The 18813-nt window shown below is 32.4% G+C and overlaps 1 protein-coding gene across 4 annotated transcripts in view; it reads right to left on the reverse strand.

Moving 5' to 3' along the window:
- Positions 1 to 14559: 14559 nt before the first annotated feature.
- Positions 14560 to 18813, reverse strand: part of LOC126760680 (mannosyl-oligosaccharide alpha-1,2-mannosidase IA) — a 325234-nt gene continuing 320980 nt past the window's right edge. For all 4 annotated transcript variants that reach the window (XM_050476517.1, XM_050476516.1, XM_050476515.1 and 1 more), the window contains one exon: positions 14560 to 18789. In XM_050476517.1, coding sequence (XP_050332474.1) covers positions 18640 to 18789 — 150 coding nt within the window. In that variant the 3' untranslated portion in view covers positions 14560 to 18639. The remainder of the gene's footprint in view (positions 18790 to 18813) is intronic.

The following is an 18813-nucleotide window of genomic DNA, read 5'->3' on the forward strand; positions in this document are numbered from 1 at the left end:
TTTAATTTTTGTTGTCTATGTTCATGTACATATGTATAGATGCTTCAGCTTGTTGGATATGAAGTACCATATAAAGTAGAAACAAACAATCTCACACTTCTGAAGTGTAGAACTGACTTAGTACATACATATATATCAAACTATGTATGTATATGCATTCATATGTATGTATGTATATACTTATGTATATGTTTATATATGTACGTCTGTTATGTTCTGACCTTGGGCCGCCGATTCGAGACCAGCACTAAACGTGTCTTAGCAAATTATCAGCCATTTGAAAAATTCTAACTACAAAAACAATATTTTTTGTATTTTATGTAAATAGATAACATATTTATGTACGAATTCGCCACTGGAAACCACATGCTGACAGCCTTGGTCATAAAAATGAAAAAGGATGTTTAAACCACAAATCAAATAGCGCAGAAATATGCTTTTGATCATAAAATCATTCCATGAAAAGTAAACAAAATTGTTTAAAATTGACTTTGAATTATAAAATTTATTAGTGTAAATTCATTTTTGGATACAAACTTATCTACTATATTATAACTGTATACATGCATACTAAATATGTTGGAAATTACAGTCTTTGACGCATTAATAGAAACACGCCGGTTCTTCGATGTATATATTCACTTAAACTAAGCACATATATATGTAAGCAAATGTATATATTTACTTAAACTAAGCACATATGTATGTAAACACATGCCCACTTATATGATAAATGCTGTAAGTCTGTTTTTGAAATGCTTCAAATATCTTTTAAGTACCTAAGTAAATATATTTACGCGCTTAAAATGTATGTATGTATCATGTATATGGCGTTGGCGTCAATATGACACTTGTGTATGTGTGTATAGTGTTTGTTTGTATCAACTAAATATGTATATACAACAACGGCAATAATGCGTATTCATATTTCAAGTCCAAAACTGGTTTTCGAGCGTTGCTTGGGTGTTGTCTGCAACGGTTAACGCTCCAGTTAACTCGGATTAAACGCCTTGCGACAGTTCTTTTCATTAAATATTATAATTTTTAACTTTTAAGAATTCAATTTCATTTTAATTTTCGCTGCAGCCATTCCCTGGCGACAGTGTGCGACCTCACGCAGTCTTTGTTTCCATTTCCAGACGCTGGAGGCAGGAGTGGCCGCTTTGTGGCCTTCCCAACCGGTAGCAACGAGCTCTCAGCGCTTTCAGGTCTACTGCCAACTCCGGTCTCGCTGTTGGACGCTGTCGCCAGGAACGGAACGCTTTCGCAACAATCATCAGTTACTTGCATTATTGCCATTGTTGTTGCTGTTTGCTTGCACCGAGGCTGCTGTGGGCACGTCTCATGCCGTCCGCTTTTTCATGGCATTGCAGGCGCTGCAGTAGGAGTAGGAGCTCGGTGATGGTGGCGGTGAGCCGGTAACGTTGCCTTGACAACTGCCGAATGGGTGCTGCACTTGTGGATGTATGGGGAAGTGGTTCCAGTGTGGGCACGGCATCTGTGCAGGTGGTGTAATTGGGAATTGATGTGGCATCTTGCTTAGAGTTGGTTTGCTGCTCGCTTATAGGATGCACTCAAAAATAACTTTTTATTCACTTTTCACTTGTTCTGCTGTTAGTGTCTTTAGAGTTCTTAACTAGAACCTTTGGTAAATTTCACTTTCTTTTACTTTTTAACTTTTTCTCTGGCTTTGCTTTCGCTAGTATTCTGCTCGAAGGCACAAACTTTACTGAGCTCTATCCCAGCGCTTCGCTGCTTATATAGCCGCGTCACTCTCGTCAACGGCACGCAGCCAAATCGTAATGGCTGGCAGTCAGGCAGGCAACGCGAAAAATCAACAACGCCGCACACATGGACAAAGATTGCAGTTCGTCGACGAAAACGCCAACAACCACATGGTTGATGTTTGGCGAGCTAATATTGAAGCGACAGGCTTCTGGAGCGCTCTCTTCGCTTATCACGCGTTTAGTGAAGACTATTACTTTGCGTTTTGTTTTTGCAGTCATCTCTTTGCTTGTCGGATGCACCCTACACATTGAGCTGGCTGAGAGAAAATGAAAGATATGAGATTTCAAATCCATATTTTTGCAGAAAATTTTTCGTAAGCCCAGAGGTTCGGTCAATATGTTGAACATATTCGAGTTAGTAATAAATCATTCCAAGATTAGAGAACGATTGGAGACAAATGTATGAAGAGTAGAATCCCAAAGTCCTCCAAAGCTTAAAAACTGTAGCAGAATCATGTAGGCGCTCAAAAAGTCGTATAAATCATTATTGTGGGTTTCGAAAAGGTTTTCGAAAGTTGAGAGAATAAAGAATTGGTTTCTCTAATCGACTTTTGGTATTTGTCATACTTTATGAAAACTTCCCAAGTAGCAAATATGTCCAGTGACTGTTCACTGAGAGCTGATTGACTGGGTTATAATAACTCTCTGGTATACTCTCTGCTTTACTCAGTACCCTTCTGCCAAGTAATACTAAAGATATTACGTTCTCAAAGCGTCTCAGTATTTGCCTTCCCTAGTTGTTTCTGAAGGGCCTACTAGCTTAATTCTTGGCTCGCCATTTTTTTTTGTAAAACCTTTCTACATTTGTCAAGAATTTCCTTCATAATTATGAAACATTTTCAGAGGATTTTGAGAGAAAACGTATACCATTCGAAGTCCGATTAGGTAAGGTTATGTTCGATGTCTGATATTCAAGATGGGGATCGCTTTAATACTATATGTAGTCCCTTGTGGAACCATAAAAATGGAACTCATGTATCCGTTCTTACAAATCGGCAAGGTGCGTTGAGGCCAATACAAATTTGCCTGTCAGAAAGTGTGAGCACCCAATTGCTTAGTTGTTTCCAGCTCATCTCGGAGATCAAAGCTTCGATCCGTTCCCATTCTACTGATCTCAGTCACTTTTCTACATTTCTAAAGAATTTCTTTCAAAACTAAGAAAAGTTATCAGAGTCACGGCTTCTATCATCCAGCTTCTTTTCCTACCTTGATTGCAATAATAGGAAAATGACCTGTTAGAATCCCCAATACTAATTTGAAGCTAACCTTAGGGCGCATGCAGAGTGGACTCTTAAAACCGAGCCGAGCACATTTACCCATTTACGTAATACGCGCATTTATGCTCGGCTCGGCTTTCAGCGTCCGTTCTGAAGGAATTCTTACTGAGGACAAAGAGCTCACTGGATCTCTCACGGTTGACCTAAGTCCAAATGGATCTTACGACAGCGCAAGGACCGATAGTAGTCCAGCGATTTCCAAGCTCCCTCCAGCCATCCAGTTTCAATTATACTGAAAGCTAGGCTCGGGTGCCCTTTCTTGCCACCTCGTCATCCTTGCTCTTGCCTGCGATTTCGTTGAGGCCCGGAACCTAAACTTTTTACTCGATGACATTGATAACGAGGTTAAACATTCTTAAAAGAACTTCAAGATCATCAAAATTTATTCGTATAAATTTCGAGTGCCAGAAGAAGATCTTTAGACTTGGACTTAGTCTATGACCTAGTCTTAAGACGGTCTTCTTTGGCAGAAAAGTTTGTTTTCGATAAACTTTTTCTTTATTTCTGAGGGCAGTCTTGAAGTCAGTTAGAAATTCGCTCTGCACTAGGTGTTTCGCTCCGAGTCATCCCGAACTTTTCATTGATTGATTAATTTCCGATTGTAGCGCAATCGAGGCGCTCATTAAACACCACATGTTACTTTCGCCGCTAACTGCCAACCACTTTTTCGTCTTTATCGCACTTCTCGGCGCGAGCAGTCCAATGTGTGTGATGGAATGGTCTTATTTGTTCTTCTGAATTTTGTTTTTATTTTCTGTTTCACAACATAACAAGCGCACCACCCTATGAGCCAGGCGCGAGTTGAAGTGCCACACTGATGTTGGTGGTGCAAAGCAGAGCGCCGGAGTTCAGGCGCGTGTGGTAGAGAGTACAGTTTCTAATACTCCAGTAAGGCCACATGCCAGCAATTTCTACGAGCAACGCGGTGATAGTGACGATTAAGGAGCGGTGACGGCTTAACACACGCAATTATGTGTTTGAAATACTTATGAACGTTTTGGCTACTAACTGAAATATTCACCTTTACTTACACATACTATATATACAGTGTGCGACAAAACTAAAGCACGGAATCTACCTTGTCGGTATTTAACTGGATAAAATCATAAATTAGGCATTACGTGATGTTTTATTGATTTGTATTATTAGTTCATGTATTCTTCTTTTAAAATTAGTAAAAATTAAACAAACTAACTTATTAAAAAAATATATAAAATACCATATATGAAAAACACCAAAAATTTGGTGCGACAAAACAAAAGCACGAAATGGTTTTATGATTGAAAAATTTATGTCTTTCAATATTTGGTTGCGTATCCCTTATTTTTCAATACAGTTGCACATCGGCTAGGCATGGACTCAATTAATTTATTTGATGTGTCCCAGGAAATGCTTTTCCATGCTACCTTCACTTGAATGTATAAAACGGCCTTATTTTTACAATTCTCAAGTCTGATTTTTCGATCTACAATTTACCATTGGTTCTCTATGGGATTGAGATCAGGTGATTGTGCGAGTCGCTTTAAAACCTCATTCCTGTTATCAACAAACCACTGTTTTGCACAAATAGCAGTGTGTTCCTGGTCGTTGTCATGTTGATAACTCCATTTTAAAGCCATTTCTTCTGCAACATGTGGCAGCATTAATATTCTGAGAAATATTTTTATGCTTATATTTGTCCATTATACTGTTTATATGATGAATTTATCCTATTGCATTCCCTGGAAAACAACCCCACACTAGTACATTGTCTCCACCATGTTTCACCGCGCTTGTTTTATAACGTTGATTTAGGCGTTGTCCCTTCTGTCTGCCTACCAGCTTCAGCCCATCTCAATCTTTGATATTAAACTTCAATTCGCCAGAAAAAAGTACAGTTTGCCATTTGGTAATCGCTCAATTTATGTGCATCCTCACAAATTCCAATCACGCCAGTCTGTTCTTTAAATAAATAATACGGCTTTTTTGCAATAACTTGCTACAGGTAGCATGAAAATTCCCCATCGACAGCTCGACGTTGTATGGATCTCTGTAATATATTTAACCGTAATTGTCTTACAATAGATATTGCCGATATAAAAGGGTACTTTTTTATTGCCCGAATGACTCCCTTATCCTCTCGTTCGGTTGCTCTCCACGGCAATCTACCTCTATGCGCTGTAACCAAAGAGCTTGATTTGCTAAATCAGCTAAATGTTCGGGAAACATTAGGATGATTTATTCCAAACTTTTTTGCAATAGTCATAACCGATTCTCTTTTCTTAAAATCCTTAACAAATTTTTTTCTAAAATGAACGGAATACTTATTTCGAGCCATTGAAATATCTTTCTCTTTAACATACAACCAACCGTACTGAATGACGAACTGCAACTGAATATGCATTAATATTTTTCTAATTAGGTAATAACTACACATATCCAACATTTTTGATCATTAAAAACCGTTTGACAGACAAACAATTAATGTAAATTTTTAGTTATGTGCTTTAGTTTTGTCGCACACTGTATGTATGTATGTAGATATACGTTTTTTTATGATTTTTTCTTCAGGTGTGTACTCAAGTTTGTTGTTGATGGTTTGGCTTTGTTTACCTTTTGATCGATTTTAATGATTTCGCTCGTCTTATGTTTTTTACTGTCTACTATTTTGGTCGTTTTCGCCGGTAAGCTGTCTACATATGCATAAATATGTACCTACATACATACATATGTACATATGTGCTTATATAGCTATGAGCTCACTGCGTTCATTCACCAATGCACACCATTGTTTACGCCTTAAAGGGGGTCTGTCTGTTATTTTACATACATACATACTTAAGTATAAATACATATCTACATCTAAGTCGTATTTACAGTTTGTTTGCATATTTATTCAACTTGGACGTCTTTCCAACTTTGCAAAAATTTAAAAACTGTATTTTGGCAAAATGCTAAATTGTCGCAAAATTTGACACAATATTTGCTAATAATATTTTCAGGTCCTTTTTCAACGTCGACACGTAGTAGATCTCTCATTTGTATGGGCTAGACTTCAGTTTGAGTGTCAGTTTCGTTAGTCACGTAGGCCAAAAATTTTATTTGTAGGTATACATATATATACATATGTACATATGTATATACTTATGTACATATATTCAACTACGCATTAGATTTTCATGCTAGATATCCATATACGAATTTATGCTCGAAGGTAGAATAAAAAAGGTTAAATTGTGGCTGACTGCCTAGAATAATCTCGCAATGCCATACATACAAACATACATATGTACATATATAGAAATCTACACGTGTAGTGCTATAAACTGTATCAGACTGTATACAATTCGACACTAAACACAAAACTACCTGTACTGACATACTATACATACATACATATTTCTAGAATACTGAATCTAGCAATAACATTGATTTTACTTTAGAACAAAATAAATCAATTTACAAGATTCAAAACTTAAAATTTCATTGGCATGTCCATTTATAGATATAGTATGTATATATTACAAAAAATTTTTTTTTATTTGTACTCGCAAAAAATAGGTTTAGACATATCTAAGAAAGCCTCTCCAAATATGAGTAAACAAATTGTTATGGGAAGGTCCTCCGCCTAACGGTTTTCTATTTTTTCTTATTATCAGATAGAAAAATGTATATCTCGCTTCCAACTACTTGAAAAAATATCTTGTTAATTAGGTGTTGTCGGAAATTGAATGCTTTAAAATATGGTCTCTTATGATTTTTTTCCTTTTTAGTATAACCCAACCGTTTAAAAATATGCTAAATTTCTATTTTTGGAATCCACTAAATTATTAATTTTAAAATTTTTATGAATAGATTTTTGGAGAGGCGAAATGAGTCTAGGAACCTATTTGTGCGAGTACCAAACGTTATTTAACTTTTCAAAAGAGGTAATGGCGTTAAGGAGCTATACCAGTGTAACGCATGAAAAATTAGGCGATTTTCGTGAATTAAAAAAAAGTACTCGATTGAATATTTTGAACTTCTTTCAACGTATAAAATATTTTTTTTCTTGTTTTTTTTTTATATTTTAATTTTTTTTTACAAATATGTCGAAAAATAACGGAGTTATATGCTGTCTTCGGAGGTGCCAAAAAAAAAGTGCCCCAACTGATGGCATGATTCCGGCCGAATGAGTAGCTGAAACTAAAAATTCAAAAAGTTTATTAAACTTAAATATATTTTATATACAATGACCTAGGATCTTTGAAAAATTAACAAAATGGCGTAATTTTGAAAAAAATTTAGTTTTTTTTTAGGTAAAAAATGGTCGTTTTTTTAATGCCAAATTGACAATTTTCAACCAATCAAAAAGATCGTAGGTCAGTGTATCATAAACGTATTCAACAAAACTTTGTAGCACGATCCCAGAAAAAGTGGGTTTTAGGAAAAAAATATTTATACTTGTTTCTTGGCAATCTCGTGCACTATTTCCTTATCATAGATGCCTTTGTGGCCTAGCACCCACTAGTGGCCGATATGCGGTACGAGGTTACTGCCTTGATTGCTGCTGGGCTGTCTACGGGCCTCTGAAACCTTTCCATTGGCTTCCGGTAGGTGGATTTTCGTACGCCTGTCCATCATACTACTGCGCCGTAGAGCAGAATCGGTCTAGTATAAGCTGTGTAGCACCAGGGGTAGAACTGCCTACACGCATATAAAGCAGTGCTGGCTTTCCTCACTCTTTTTTTCAAGTTTGCATTCCCAGAATACCCCAAAGTACTTGGTGCGGTCCTGCAGCGAGAGTTGTGTCCCATTTATCGACGGGAACCTCCATAGAGGAATTTTGTATTTTCTTGCGAACACAAGCTGATCCGTTTTCTCTGGGTTTAAGGGGTCAAAAGGCTGCTGATCTAGCGTTGTATAGCGGGATAAATAACTATTGACTGGATACCATTCAGAATAGATTCCGTAGAGACGTGGAACGCTCCGAAAATCTCCAGGAATGCTTCAAAAGCATACTCCTCATATTCAAGAGTCCTTTCGGTATTAGATACCAGGGCATGGAGTGCAGTCTCTACTGATCTGCCCTTCTTATATGCGTGCTGCGCCTTGAACAAGCTTCTAGGAAGGGCTGCGGTCCTAATATGCGCGTCCAAGAACTTCTCTATCACACTGACCTCGTTTAAATAGGAAAAAACGTAGGTTTTTTTTTATTTTTAATATTAATTTGTGAAAATATTTATATCCGTCGTGTTCACTTTAAAAAATTATATAGTTCTTAATAGAAAATGTTTATCTACAAGTTCCTATGCATAAATGTATGTTTGTATGTATGTAAATATATAACTAGGCTTACTGTGGATAAAGCAAATATTATTATACCATATAAAATCCGCCTCTTATCGAATACACTTTCTTTGAAACTCATTGCATAAGCACTATTTATTCTAAATGAAAATAAGCGAGAAAAATTAAACTTCATTTGAAATAAACTTATAGAAATTTTGCTCTGAAAAATAAAAAATTGCATACATGCATGTATTACATAATAATATGTAAAAACAAGAAGAATTACAACGGAAATTAAGCCCGGAAATTCATTGCGATATGAATGTTTGGTAAACGCTCATACGAAGAATATATGGTACAATATTTTTATCAACATTATTACATCATTAAAAGGTTAAGTCAATCTAGAGTATTTAAAACTGGATAAACTTTCACAATTTCTTCTAGGAATACCGAAAAAGCTAACAAATACTTCTCCTTCAGGCCTTAAGAAACATGTTTTTGAGTGTTTAGATGAAATTGTATATCGGCCATAGCGATAACGTGATATCAGTGTGTTCGGTAAGGTTTGCATTTCATCACTTTGAAACTGTCCAAGACTATTACGCAAATTTCACGTTCCCCGGTAGCTGCTGTATTTTGTATTTTCATCGAAAAATCATCTTCTCAGATGAGACCCATTTCTGGCTTAATGCCTTCGTCTACAAACAAAATTGTCGCTATTGGGATGCGTCAAATCCTCGTTTGGTTTAGGAAACGCAATTGCACTCCCAAAAATATACCATTTGGTGCGGTGTGTGGTATGGCGGCATCATCGGGCCATATTTCTTTCGAAAAGAGGCAGGCAATACCTTTACTATCTATAGCGAGCATTGTAATAATATCGGAACTAGCCTGATTTAACATTAATAACGTTGGAGCGGCGATCAACCAGTACTGGGTGCAGACTCACCATTATAAATCGATGTTGACGACTTTTTTCCCGGATGAAACCGACGCGGAAGCCCTCTATTCAAACAAGGATGTGTTCCGCCTCATGTTTCACGTCTAAACATGGAAATATTGCGTGCAAAGTTTGGTGACTCGTTCATTTCAAGAAATGACGCAGTCAAATGACTGTCAATATCATGCGATTTAACGCCTCTGGATTATTTTCTTTGGGGTGTATTAAAGGAACAACTTTTTTAAAGAAAAAACACAGAATATTAAAATTTAATGGGGAATGTTTATTATCCTTCGCAAGAACATTCTTTGGCATATATTTTTTTGAAGATTATCTCTCTCAAATGATGCCTATAGCCACGTCTCAGATGGCCCATCCTTTGAGTCAACTTTCGATGACTCGTTAAAGCATTTCAGCTGACAACTAACGAATGACACGCGTGATGTTTTGCACCAAGGCTTGAAGAGAAGCGGGATTGTCTACATAGACCTTAGACTTTATATATCCTCACAGGAAAAAGTCTAACTGTGTGATATCACACGATCTTGGTGGCCAACCGACCGGCCCAGAACGTAAAATTATCTGAAATTTGAAACCAAGCAGCTCTTGAATCTCTTCAGGATACTCTTCGTCCTAAATGCGGCAATTTAACTTGTTTACATAGTCATTGAGCCAGAAATGGGTATAATCGCTGAACAAAATTTGGCTCGAAAACGTCGGGTATTCTTGAAACTTTTCAAGAGCCCATAGAGTGAAACGATGTCGCTTGGAAAGGTCGTGCGGTTCAGTTCTTGCAAAAGCTGTATTTTTTACGCTTTCAATTAAAGATCTTGACGTAAATATGTGTGTTATATATTTTTAAAAGCAACAATAAAGTGATTCCCGAAAAACAATCTTTTGATTACCAATCTGTTCAAAAGCACTATACTCGAGATAACGTTGCTGCTCAATTGCATTTAGTTGTATAATGTTTACTTATATTCGTCTTTATCAAAATTTAATAACGCTGATATTGACACTTAAAAAGTATATCTGCATAAACACTCAGAAGGTAAGAGCGAGTGATTTAGCAACGTGTGTAGAAAGCGTGTTTACTCGAGGATTGAGCTACATACTTGTGTATGGCCTTCGAGTGTCGAGTATTTTTTAATTTATTTTAATATCTTAAAAATTTAAACAGTAAACAATTTTCGACATATTTCAGTTTAAAATGCGTCCGCTTGACAAACGGATAAGAAGAAAATAAAAACGTAATTTTTATTTGTGAAATTATGCTTTATCAGTAATTAAAATGCATTGCCCTATATATGCATAAATATTATATATAGTTGAAATTATATGCACAAGTATTTGTAAACTTGTTTTGTGGTAAATTTTCGCCATGCTCTTCAAGCACCGGTTCAATCAAGAGCAAAAATGCTGATAAGATACTGCGGTACAGTTGCTGTAAAGCAAAAGGGGCTTGTTTAAAGCACAAAAAATAAAAATAAAATTAAGTGAAGTCATACATAGACAAGCACTTAAAAAACCTCTTATTTATGTTTGTATGTATCAACCAAGTCAGTTGTAAATAGTTCGGTTAACCATTTTATATACTTACAACAGCTGCTTTCGGTTTTTATTTTGCCGCGCCATTGAACATACATACATTGCACTGTCTGTATTTCATATCCGTAATCACTTACCCACTTTGAAGGTTGACAGCCAGAGATACTAAGCGCTGAAAATCATAGCTATGTAAATGTAAAACATATTCATAACTGTTAATTGTGGCAACTATTTTGGGTACGCTCCGCTAAATCAGCGAAAAATTATCATAATTTAATTTATTTTGTGTTTTACGTTGTTTTGGTTTTTCGACATGCGCTTGAGCCACGCGAAATTATTTTTTGAGACTTGAATGCGATATTTGAGACTCAAAAACACAGCAAAAAAGTCATACACATGCCTATGTATGTGTGTGTATATATATTTATATTTATAAATCGTACATATTTCTGTAGCGAACGGCATAAAAAAAGTTGTCAACAAGCATCAAGAAAACAAAGAAGCCAAAAGCCAAGGCAGAAGCTCAAACCAAAACAAAAAGCAAAAATTAAGTAAAAAAATTTTATACATTTTAATTTTATTTTATCTTCTGTGTATGCTCCTCTCTTCTTGTATACCGCCAGGCGCTTATATTACTCTTTGTTTGCCAATGGCTCTCTCTATTAGATAGTACGCTAAAAGAGAGTGCGATAATAGCAAAATGTGTAGCAAATCGATTTAGTTATACAATTAACCCTTAGTTGGTCAGTTGGGGGGTAATTTTTACTGTTGACATTTTATGTGAAGCATTTCATTGTGGCATAATAATTATAATATTAAAATTTTTAGTTTAAATAATAAAATTGTATGGTCTGTTTAGTAACAAATAAAAAATTATATATATTATTATTTAATAAATAAATAATTTATATTTAATTTTTTGTTATGAATTAAAAAACTAAAAATTTTGTTGTTTTAAATAATTGAAAAATTTTTAATTTTATTTATATGAACATTAACAATTTCATCCTACATTATACCAGGTTAATTTTATAATTTATTATTTTTTTTTTGTTTCATTACTTGTATTATTTACTTCAATATATTTGTCTTCTCGAATTTCGTTCATTGAATGCTTATTATATTTTTTGTTTTTAAATTTTCAAAATTTATCTATATTTTTTCTATTTTTCACTAAATTTGAAACTCATTTATTTTATTTTTCAATTTTCCCACGGCGAAATACAAAATTTCTTATAAAAGCTTATAAAATTGTTATTATTTGTTATTACCTTTTAATTATTTGGATTAATTATACCCTGAACAGGGTATATTAAGATCACATCGAAGTTTGTAACATCTAAAAGGTGACACAAAGGGTCTCCCCTATAAAATATATACATACTATAAATGACCAGCTGAGTCTGCCTATTCGTCGATCCTTCTGTCTGTATGTACGCAAACTAGTCCTTTAGTTTTTGAGGTGCCCATCTCTCGTCTTTTTCTCTCCAAAAATCTGCTCACTTGTTGAAACCGCCGATATCGGACAATTATGGAATATAGGTTAGGTTGGGGTAGGTTACATGGCTGATCAAAGATCACAAGTAGAGACCATTGTGAGATCATAAAAAAAAACTCCTGCGTTCGAACTTAAAAATTAGTAAAACGCTTGGTAGCCAATACAAATTTGCACAGGCGTTTCATTTCCACTTCCTCCAGTTCGGTGGGATGTATGAAGTTATGCGCTTCCAAGTGTTTAAGTCTTGACCTTACAAACGAGAGACAGTCTCGAAGGAAGTGTTGATTTCTTTTCACCTCATCTTCTTTCATACAGCTCCTGCAGATAACGTCTGGCACCTTACAGCACGGACGCCCACAGAGTAATAGCCTGTTAAAATCCCCACAACTAGGGAGAGGCTAGCCTTACTGAGGACATAAAGATCACTAGATCTCTTTCGATCGATCTTGGGTCAAATGGCTTTTGTGTATCTCGTACTAGAGCACAGAAAGATACGGGAGCACTGACCCGCTCCGATTCTACTGATATCGTTTCTTGTGAGTATTTTCTTGCTAGTTCATCAGCTTTACAGTTTCCTGCGATTAAGCTGTGGCCTGGCGCTCATACCAGTCTTATCACAAAGACACTCGATGCTATTGATGAAGAGGTTAGGCACTCTTTGACCAGCTCTGAACGCACAGTTCAAGGCTAGTATCGCCGCTCTGCTATCTGAATGATTGGTCACTTCTCTAAAGGAGGCTGCACTACGGAGCAGTAGATCTGCTGCTACCTCTATGGCTGCAATCTCGGCTTGGAAGACACTGCAATAGTCAGGAAGTCTAAATCCTTTAACAAACGGTTCAGATCGGACTACTGTAGCATATACATATGTAGCTGCCATACAAACTGATCGATCAATATCAAGATAAAGATCGTTTTATACCCTTTTATGCTAAGAAAAATGTGCCTGTGTAGGGTATTATAGCTTCGGTGGAAATGTATGTAATAGTACCTAAACGAAGATGTTTCACAAATTCTTATCTTGCAGCAAAAAAATTAGTTTCTTGTCGTCCTTGTATTTTACAATTTTATGTTATTTAATTTATTAATTATTTAACTAAATTTGTAGCTTTGTTGTATTTGATTTATTAAGATCTTTCAATTTGTAAACTATTCACTCTTATATGAAAGCTTTCCAATCAAAAATCATAGTACCATATTTCCTTCCACTGCCTAACAGTATGCTACGATTTTCCCCGACACTGAAAGTAAAGACTTAAGCAACGAACTTTTGGTCGAAAAATATTAAGCTGCTTGCTTCTTATAAAGAAAACAACACAAGCGTTTGATTTTTCCATTTTATTACAATTTCTCATTCATGTACTTTATCTGTAAATATATATTTATATATATATATATATGTATATTCAAATGTGACGAATTATTTAATTTAATTAATTCATTATAATTTATTTAAACAAAACTACAAGTACTATATAAACTATTACATATTATTAATTATCATTTGTATTAATTATTTTAATTAATTATTTCAAATAGCTGTAATCATTACTATACGTTTACGATTACCATACATTATTATTACAATATAATTGATTTAATATCGTTAAATATTTGAATTTATTTTAAATTAATGCAAAAACATGACATTCATTATACACAACGTCACAATAATTTATTTATTTATGCTAAAAAATCTAGTTAACTTAATGTGTCTATTATCGTTATATTTAATTAAATATACGAACATTGAGAGTAGCGTTGTCTCGGTGTGTGTGTGTGTGTGTGTGTGTTAGAGAGTATGTATGTAGGTGTTATGTGCCCACGCATTCGAGCATAAATATTAATTTTTTTGTGGATATTTTTGTTGATTACATACCCATTACAAATGCAATTACAGTTATTTCTATGTATGTATATAATGTATATACAATTTATGATTTACATACTCGTGTTTGCCACGACATTTGCCGAATGCATGTCATGTTGGTGTACGCATGTGGAATTAAATTATTTTCTTTCTTTAAAGTTGAAAACGAAAATTCATTTAATTAAAAAAAAAAATTTAAGTGTAAAAATTAAAATTTGTCTACTCAGAGTTTTATAGATAAATTGCAAGTAAATTTGCTTTAAGAGAGTTGCATTTAGAGAGATTTTGTTTATTTCATTGTTTTCTAGTTTAGAGTTGGAAAAATTGCAAATTATTTGTGTTCACTTACACAATAAACATACAAGTACATATTTTATAAATATATGTAAGGCTTAGTCTAGTTCACGCCTCCGGTATTACATAGAATACTTTGCACAAATGCACTCCATCACTCTATCACTCTCTCTCTCTCTCTCTCTCTCTTTTACGCTCTTTTGTTTAAGGCTTAGCGCCTACTTTGATTTTCTTGCATTGCTTGGCTTTCGAAAGTTCCTTTTATATTTTCCTACTTCCTGCAAAAAATGTGGGGAAGTTCAGACTTCTCTGTGTCATGCTCACTTCACTTTTCTCTTTTATTCTATTTAATTAGCCTATTTTTGGAGATTCTGTTCTACTGACAAATTTGCATGCAATTTACACATGTTGCATTTTACAGTTAATTTACAGTTATTATGCTAACTGTATGCCGAATTTAAGTTACTAATGCTTTATTAAAATTTTAATTATCTTTGCTGTATATAACTTGATTTTCTCTTGTTTGCTGTTATGATAAAGTAAATTGCATTACAGTTAAATTAGTCACCTAGATGTACTGTTATAAATCTAATTGTAATTTACTAGTTTTTTTATGCTATAAATCATTGCAGTGTATTGAAATTTAAATATTTACATATTTGTTAGTGTTTTCGAGTTTTTATACACACTTTTCTGTGATTTTCAGATTTTACTTTCATTTATTTGTATTTAATTTAAATAAATTTATTTTTTTTTAGGGTTTTTGTGTTTTAATTTGTAACTAGTCTTGAACTAAAACCAGCAAAGTTAGAGTTTATGCTACATACATTCATATAAGACATTGTACATTTCGCATTAATACCGTTAGATACAGAAAGTAACTCTTTTAGCGCTATTTTACAAAAGACAAATGCGTTCTGCGTTGTTGGAGCAGTGCTTTTGAATTAAAAATTTGGTTTCTTAACCATTTGCTTCAGAATTCGTTTTCTCTCTTGATTTGCTGGCATTCTGAAGTTGTTTTTTATATTTAGTTTTCTAATGCAGTGTTGTATTCAAGAAAAATTACAATAAAGCATGCGAAGGGATATTATCTACTGGAAAAATATCTGCTAATGTGACAACCAAAACTTATTTCGTTAGAAAAAATAAATATTTTCATAAAAATAATTTGTGAAAATATTTTTTGTTTTTCAAGCTAAAAAATTTAAAAAAAACTTTCGAAAAGAAAATTTTTTGACATAAAATTAAAATAAAAAAATGTTTAAAAAAATTAAAAAAAAAATCTGACAAACTAAAACAATTGTTTTTCTGTATATTAAAATTTCTTGAACATAAAATTAAGATTTTTTTTTTTACTAAACTAAAAAACCAATTCGTGCAAATTATATTTTTTAGATATAAAATTAAAAAAAAAATTTTAATTACATATAATTAAAAAAAATTGTGTATACATATTAAAATTGTTTAGAAATAAAATTAAAAAAATTTTTGACAAAAATAGAAACAAACTTTCGACTAAACTAAAAAAAAGTTAAGTTTGGCACACAAAATTTGAAAAAAATTTTTTTGACAAATTAAAAAAAATCTGACATATGATAAAAAAATATTTTTTGACATATGTATAATAAAAAAAAAAGAATTTTAACAGAATTAAAAAAAAAAAATTGTTTAGCTTTTTTAAATTAAAAAATAATAATTTTCTGAAAATTTTAATTTGAGGTCCTGCAAAAATATTATGTTTTTCAAAGTAAAACGCTTTGTCATTTTCTACCAATATCATATATGTAACAATTTCATTTCTTAAATTTAGAAAACTTGCTAATAACAGAATGAATATTTTAAGTACGTGCTTTGTATGCTTATTGTTGTTGTTTAGTAATAATTTGTTATAGTCATTTGAAAAATGAAACTCAAAAACTTCAGAAAAAAAATTAGTTTTGAAATTTTGTAGCTGCCATGTTTTGTATTGAGAATTTTTTACACAGAGTACATAGTCGGCGGTGTATACGGCAATAAAGAAGAAGAAGATTTAGTCGAATCGTATGAGAAAAAAGTGCAAGTGAATATTGTTTTAACTCGAATACGGAGTTAACATGCCCTGAAGCAGCTAAAAAATTTATTTTTTTATTTGTTCAAAATGTTTGAAACTACAGCGTTAAAAATATTCAAAAATATTGTTTTCGAGATACAAAAAAATATTTGAAATTAGTTAAAAAAGCCAAAAATATTTTTTCATAAATTTTAAAAAAATTTTGGTTTAAAAAAAAATAAAAAAATTTAATTAATCAATTTGAAATTAGTTAAAAAAGTTTAAAATATGTTTTCGAAAATTTTGCTAAAAAAATGTAAATTAATCATTTTGAAATTAGTTTAAAAAGTTAAAAATATTTTTTCATAAAAATTTTGCTTTTTAAAAAGATAAAAAATTGAAATTAATCACTTTGAAATTTGTTAAAAAAGTTAAAAATATTTTTTCATAAAAATTTTGTTTTTTAAAAAGATAAAAAATTAAAATTAATCACTTTGAAATTTGTTAAAAAAGTTAAAAACATTTTTTACAACATTTTTTAATTGTGGTTAAAAACAATTTTAATAATACTTTCTCCAAAATTTGAGTATTGTGAGGTATGAGACTCGGCAATAAATAACTTTCGAAAATAATAATTTTGAAATTTTAACTCTCTTTGCTGTAAACATTTCAACATTTAAAATTACTGTAAACAAATATCATTAAAGAAGAATTTTCATGTAAAAAAAAATTTGTATATGCGCTTCTCAACACTTGAAAAAATATAACATGTTACCTTGGGTTACTGCAACAAAGAATTATGCAGTGTATAACGATGTTAAATTTTGTTTTTTTTTTGTTTTTCAATAAATGTAAAAATTTTTTTCTAAAAATAGCAAAAAATATAATGTATAGCATTTGCCAAATTATTTAAGAAAATTTAATATACTTTTCTTAAATAATTTAAATATAATATTAGGTGCTTAATTTTTCGTAGTATAAAATTAAAAATCTTGCTAAAGACGGACAATGTATCACAAAAGAAAGAGATAATTCAAAAATGTATTCAAAAAAAGATAATTTTAGAAAAAAAAGTACATATAAAATTAATTAATATAAATTATTTTGTTGAAAAGATCATTTTCGTTCAGAGAACGCTAAAAAAAAATTGCACAAAAAAAGATAATTTAGAAAAAAATTATATAAAATTAATTAATTTCAAAAATTTAGAAAAAAAAAATATAAAATTTATTATTATAAAGTATTTTGATGACAAAAACATCATTTTTAACGTCTTGAGAGCACGCTAAATAAAAATTAAACACCAAAAAATGTTTATGCATCCACAAGCTTTACAAATATTTTGCCATACAAGATAAAAAAAAGTACTGCAACAATGTTTTTGTTTTTAACTAATTTTATATTAAATTTCGAGTTTACTTTCTTTACAACTTCACTGCTTCTGTATGCGTCGACAATAACTGTTAAAAAGCTTCATAAGTAAATACAACTGTTACTCGCTTTCTGCATTTCAAACAATAGTTTCTATATTGGCATTTTCACAGTTCAAATATGCAAGGATGTAGAGAGAAAAAAAATGTCTGGAATGGTGAAAATAATTATACATATGGTACATGCATGTGTTATTAACTAAATTATTTTAATATGGGTGAAGTTTTTCTCGTGTCTCGTGTGTGAAAAATGCAATTTTGAATTTCGAAAATATTTTTTTTTGCTTAATACATTTTTTTACATAATTAAGCGCTACAATAATAACTATTACATATAACTTATATTATACAACTGTACAAAATTAAGCGGTGAAAATTAGCAAATGTCAGTTTACAAGTACAATATACATACATATGTACAGGCATACATATTTTTACAACAAAAAAAAATATTAAAATAAAAAGGAAATAAAATTAAACTCATTTGAAAAATCGCTGAGAAATCTGGTTACGTAACACGTCCAACTTCTTTATAAATAATTACGCTAAATTACATGTCAATGTGTGTCTAAAAAGCATAATAAAAGTAACTATTTGTCAAAAGAAAAAAATCATAAAAACACTAATTACAAATAACTGCATTTTTGTCAAAGACGCTCGGCAGACTCAAAATTTCGTCAGTGAAATATTTGCAATATTTCTCTTGTCAAGTTTTAACGGTTCTCATCTGCTTGCGTTTGGGCAGGTGGTGCCGCGCGATAGAATGCATTCGCGCCACGTATGGGCAATGGATGCGCCTCCGTGTTGAATATCCACTCGTCCAGTGGCAGCAGCGAGTCGTCGGAAAAGAGCAGATACAAATACTAAAGTGCAAAATTATAATTAAT

Source organism: Bactrocera neohumeralis, chromosome 5 (assembly GCF_024586455.1).
Source record: "Bactrocera neohumeralis isolate Rockhampton chromosome 5, APGP_CSIRO_Bneo_wtdbg2-racon-allhic-juicebox.fasta_v2, whole genome shotgun sequence".
Lineage (NCBI taxonomy): Eukaryota > Metazoa > Arthropoda > Insecta > Diptera > Tephritidae > Bactrocera > Bactrocera neohumeralis.